The 6,000-nt window shown below is 39.7% G+C and overlaps 1 protein-coding gene across 1 annotated transcript in view; it reads left to right on the top strand.

Annotated features, from left to right (window-relative positions):
- Positions 1 to 5,461, top strand: part of LOC142938691 (alpha-2-macroglobulin-like) — a 28,335-nt gene extending 22,874 nt beyond the window's left edge. The window contains exons 30-36 of the mRNA XM_076082027.1: positions 475 to 687; positions 2,212 to 2,324; positions 2,437 to 2,527; positions 3,216 to 3,284; positions 3,376 to 3,481; positions 3,586 to 3,627; positions 5,288 to 5,461. Coding sequence (XP_075938142.1) covers positions 475 to 687; positions 2,212 to 2,324; positions 2,437 to 2,527; positions 3,216 to 3,284; positions 3,376 to 3,481; positions 3,586 to 3,627; positions 5,288 to 5,292 — 639 coding nt within the window. The 3' untranslated portion in view covers positions 5,293 to 5,461. The remainder of the gene's footprint in view (positions 1 to 474; positions 688 to 2,211; positions 2,325 to 2,436; positions 2,528 to 3,215; positions 3,285 to 3,375; positions 3,482 to 3,585; positions 3,628 to 5,287) is intronic.
- Positions 5,462 to 6,000: the final 539 nt, after the last annotated feature.

Below are 6,000 nucleotides of genomic sequence, written 5' to 3' on the forward strand. Positions count from 1 at the left end.
ATAACTAACGTTGGATGTCAACGGCAATATCTTGATTTACCGTGCTGTGCAGGAACAGTGTTGTAATTGGTAATGTAACGTTGTCGTCCTCTGTCTCACTTCTCTCTGATATTTCAGAACAATTATTCCAGAAAGCTATTATCTGCTTTGTAATGTCACTAATCTCACTGATATTGATGAAAAACGCCATATTGACACATCTGGTGCAAAAGCTTCACACGCCTAGCAACAGTAACCAAGGGGGGAGGGGCTTAGCAAAGGGTCAATTTGTGCCATGAATTACAAACTGATTTTCTCAATGTTTTAAATTGACAAACGTGTAGTTTGTGGAACAATTAAAACGGGATTAAAATAAATATTCAACAGTTGGAGAGACCTGAACTTGGTAAAAGTGAACTCCTACATATGAAAGCTGCTGCATGTAAAAATACATTCAAGCACATAAAGTACATTGTTTTTTTGTGTGTGTTGTAGGACACAGTGGTGGCTCTTCAGGCTCTGGCTCTCTACTCCACACTGGTGTTCAGTCCCGGTGGTTCGAGCACGGTGACGGTCCAGTCTCCCAGCGAACTGCTGACGTTTGACGTGAACCAGAACAACAAGCTGCTCTACCAGGAGAAGCTGCTGCAGGATGTGACAGGAAGGTTCATCCTGGAGGTGCAGGGCAGTGCATGCGCTGTGATGCAGGTCAGTGGTTCACTATAGGATGTACATGCACCCCCACAAACACCGATAATACGACCTAATGTCAGTAGCTGGAAGGGCCATACCTCTAATTCACCTGCACTATGCTTTGTTTAAAAGGGGTGTAATCTGACTATTTCAATTATTATAAAAGGATTTAGTTAAATACATTGGGAGGTACTGAAACATATAGACATTGTGGAAATATATATACAGATATATTTATATTCAATTTAACTGCATTTATTATTCCACCTGCACAACATGTTTTAATTCGTTAAAAAGGATAATTGGCTTCATGAAGTCGATTACGGCTAAGTGTGGTCCAGATTGCTAACTAATCTTAAAGAGAAAATAGAGAATACTCTTATTTTACCTCCAGTTGGCTTTAGTTAACTTTTGAAGATTAACCGTGCACCTATTTTATATATTGTATAATATTTCACCAAGGTGGGAGGTTAAGTAAGGTTCAGATATAAATAACAATATGTCATCTGCATAAAGTGAGACATTTTGACCTAAACCCACACGGTAAATACCTTTTGATGTCAACATGTTTTTCCAAAGTAATAGCCAGTGGCTCCCCATTGCCCGGGCAAATAAAAGTAGCAAATTAAGATATCGTTGTCTTGAAACCATAGAAATAAAATAGGAGTAGAAGGGAAAATAAATAAACGTAGTAGGATGGTCAGAGCGGTGGCCATTGTTATTGCGCTGTTGCCATTGCGGCCATTGTAGCGGGCTAACTTCTGTCTACACTAAACCGATTTACTACAAGTCGTGGAGTAGAAACGTTAGGAAGTGTAAGGAAGCACATTGCTATCACCAGATGAGTGACAACTTTGTTCAGGTCATTTTCTGATACCTGTGAAGCATTAAAGCATGGTGGAATTAGCAAGCTAGCTAGCTAACTAATGGACAACTTGCTAGCTTTCTAATTCCACCATGCTTTAATGCTACACTGGTAACGGAAGATGAGCTGAACAGTGGGCTGGGTCTAACGGTTCCTCCACCTCACTCCCCATCGTTTGGAGAAGGACAAGCTAACTAGCCAGCCATCCGTCTCCGGAGCTGCATCCGCTCTAGTTAACATAGCAACTAACGTGTTACATTTCTGTTCTACTCATATTTTAATTCTATGCTTTTAACACAGGAGAAAAGGCAGATCTTTTATTTTTTTTAGCAGTAGGTGATTTCTTTTTAATTCTTAACCCTGTTGGTTTTCGTTCACCTGAAAAGATGCAAATATAAGGAGGTTAGGGTCTTGTACTGTATTGTAAATTATAACTTTCATATAGATCAGATATAAATTGTTTCACATACATTTATATGCTCAATTTACAGGTTCAAAAGTAACCCAATCAATGCTTGAATGCAGCAACATAAAACTAGCGTGTGAAAATGAGAACCCCTTGAAAACAAGACTGTACTTCTCAAACATCTGAAGCATCATGAATTAACAATTTTGAGTAAAAGAACATTCTTGTTTATGAATATTAAACCTCCCCTTGTTTACTTCTTTCTCAGATTTCGCATCACTATAACATCCCGACTCCCACTGCTGTCACCACTCTCAGTGTCGAGGTCACACCAGAGGCCACCTGCCCCAGCAAAAGACTCACTCTGAGGATCACGGTCGAGTAAGTCGTCAGCAAGCAGAGCCACGTGAACTCAGTAACCGTTGGTAGTGATGCGTGGGAGAGATGTTTATAACTTGGTAGCAGATTAACATCAGTTTTTATATCCTTGTAGGTATATTGGAAATGAGATCAGTACAAACATGGTGATCCTGGATATCAAAATGCTCTCTGGGTTTGTCCCAGACCCAGAGTCTTTGAGTGCGGTGAGTTTATTACATTAACTTTCACCTTTAGGCGTCATCCACACTGCTACGTTTCCTTTTGTGCTCTCTGTCCAGACCACAGACTGTATATGAGAAGTGGACGTAGTCGTTGTGACGTCACTCATTGCTTTGTGGATGTTTTAAGGGGCTCCAGTTTGGCATTTAGGCCGTCGCCATCTTGGTTGTTTTAGCAACCAGTGAACAGGAAGTGACCATATTTGGACTGAGGAGTGATGTAGAGACACCGTATACGTCTCTGGTAGAGACCTGTCAATCACTGTGTAGCCCCGCCCCTAAAGCATCCCCTGCTTTATGGTCTATTTGACTCTAAATGGACCATAATTTACAATGTATTGCAGCTGTATGAACCCAAAATTAGTTATTTTGCTGTAATGTAATTGCAATAAAGATGCCGAAATAACAACATAATGATATTTTGTAAAAAGTCAGAATTCACACTGCTAGTTTTCTCAACAAGACGACAAGCAAATAACTTTTAAAATGCTTGTTTTCTGAATAGTTTGGATCGATCCGTGCTAGGCTATGCTAACATGCTAGCAGCTCCATCAACACTCAAAATAGCGTCGTCTATGCTAAACGTAGTCGTGTGGATGTGGCCTTAGTAGAAATAGGAAAGTTTTCACCTGTTGTTGATGAAGCACCCGGCTGACTTGTCGTCTCATCGCAGCTCAAAGGCGCCCTGCTGGTGGATCGAGTGGAACACAACGGGGATCACGTCCTGGTCTACATAACGCAGGTGAGGAGGAATTCACAGCCAGGAAACGAGACTCAACGCTCCAAGATTTTGTGACTCACGGCGTCGTCTTGTTTTCTTTCCTTCTCAACAGTTACTGAAGGAGGTACCCATCAACTACAGACTGGAGCTCATTCAGGAGCTTCCTGTGCAGAACCTGAAGCCAGCCGTGGTCAAGATCTACGACTACTACCAGCCGAGTAAGACCTGAAGAACAGTTATCACAATACTGATTCCTAGTCATACATGTGTTCACTGTGATGGACTGTGAATCAATCTCTTCTTCTTCTTTGTTTTCTCTCAGGTGACCAGGACGACACAGAATACATCTACCCCTGTGTTACAGGTAACAATCTGTCACAACATGCAGGAGCACTGCTATGGTTTTTATACACAAAATGTCATTTAATGACCAAAAACACTTTCATTGCAACCTCAAAAAGTATGTTTAGTTTTAGTTCAGTGGAGGAAGAGGCAAAAAAGGCAAACTGGGCTTATTTGAAGCCTCCATTTATTAGGGCCCGACCCTCTGATGTAGTCGGAGCGGAGGACCTATTCTTCTTCTAATGTTTATTATTATTATTATTATTCTGCGTCTTTTAAGGGGAAAAAGAGGTGCTTGTGCTACACGTCCATTCTTCAAAATTTGCACAACAATCCTTGAAAATAACAAGGAAAGTGGGCCGTTGGGCTAAGGTCGGACAAAATGGCTTGATAGCGCCCCCTATAGAGCAGCCCCAACATTGGGTTTCACCTAGCTGTTTGAAATTTGGTAGGCATATGTAACGCGATGGGACATACAAAAAAGCCTCAAAGAGGTATGCCCTAAACCCAACAAGAAGTCGGCCACTGTTAATTTTATGATGTTTTTTGACCACTTCAAGGCGTCGTATTTTAACAAACTCCTCCTAGAGATTTGACCCGATTGACTTCAGATGAGACCTTGGCAGTGAAAAGTTATCAAAAGATCAAAAAGTTATCGAACTATGTATCCGTAGTGTGGCGGCAAGAAAACACCATTCACCATAAAATAGGAAATTATGGGTTGAGTACTTTGACATCCTGCTCCTCACAGATTAATCAGATCCCTTTCAAATGTTGTCAAAAAAGTCTTAAGACCTTGATAATGCTTCATTGTGAAGATTGTAAGAATTCGTTAAAGGGCGGCGACGTGGCGCCTCGGCGAATTTTGATCCTTTGCCATTAACGAATAAACTGATGTAACTCGACTCCACAATTATGTATAATAGTCATAGCGCCACCTACTGGTTACAGGAAGTTAAAGTCTCTATACTTTGACTTGCTTCTCTTAGTAGTAAAATTAGTGGAGTTTTCATTAATAGTAAATTTAATTGTTTTTGTTTGTTTTGAAGCCAGACCGTAATGTAAAGTAATTTCATGCAACGTGAACTTTGTTCAATAAAATCAACCTGCACCCAACCTAATTCATGTTATAGATTATACAACATGGGATCCCCTTTTGGCTTAAACTTATTTCTCTACAAGAGAGTTTGACATGGAACTATACATTCTGCCATTTCTCCTTGACTCTTCCCGCTTTGAGTCACTCAGCAGTGATTGTCAGAGCTACGTACAAAAACAAACTTTGACATTCTGTCAAAGCACATTCACACACATTAGTTTTTTGTCGAACTTTACAGGCTTTCATTTATGATTGTATTCGGAGCTACACTCAAAACATTCAAGGCTTAAGACCTGGCAAAATGACCTGGCTACGCCATTGGTCCTCGCAGGAAATACCGTTTAACTCGTGCACAGTGTCTGATGGTCACAGAAATCCACCAGAGTCCTGCCAGTACGTGCGTGAAGATGCGAGGGTCCGATCAATGCTGCTTGCATCTTTAATATAATATAAAAATTTCAGAGAACATAAAATGAATATGCATAAGATATGACTACTTATTGACAAGATGTTTTTACAAGATATGAAATAAATATATATAATAGATTCTTATAAATGTTTGTTTGTTTTTATGTTCTTGCAGCTTGAAGAGGGAAGTAGAGTCGAGCGGTCGCTGATTCCAGTGAAAGATACGTGTTGTGTTCCTGAACACCGCGTCTACAAACAGTCAACACATATTTTTGTCCTTTTGCAGCTGTGTAACTATTGTATGAAGTGAAATGCATGACGGACAATAAAGTAATGTGATGTGAATGTGGCTCCTAAAACTGTCTTTTGTTGAACTTCTTCTACTGTTTCATCTCATCCCAAAATGAAGAGAACATTTATATTGTCCAATTAAATCCTGGTATCTCCCCCATAAACACACAGAAATACTGCAAAAAGCAGTAAAATGGTAAACAAATGCGTAATGTGAGTCACAAGGTGTAATTATTCTTTACACTTTGATGCAGATAAAAAATATAAAGAGGTTTTCTAAAGGGACTATGGTGCTGGGAACACTACCACTTTTGTCCACAGGGACCGCCAGAAACGAAAAGGTCCTTGTAGTAACTTTAATACCCTGAAAAGAAATAAAATGAAATAGACAAAAGCTGCAGTTTGTCACGAGAAGAAAAAGATTTCAAATATTTCCTCATATTTAAGAAGCCATAAGAGCCCTTTTTAATCGTTCTTTCTTTAATGAATATAACTCGTCAGCTTTGTCAACATAATTAAGTAATAGTTTTTAAAGGCTAAACGCTAACAAATACAGATTAAAGCAGAATATTTCATGTTTGTTTCCAGAGACTTTTA

Source organism: Anarhichas minor, unplaced genomic scaffold (genome assembly GCF_050575085.1).
Source record: "Anarhichas minor isolate MPS153535 unplaced genomic scaffold, ASM5057508v1 ptg000088l, whole genome shotgun sequence".
NCBI classification, from domain to species: Eukaryota; Metazoa; Chordata; class Actinopteri; order Perciformes; family Anarhichadidae; genus Anarhichas; species Anarhichas minor.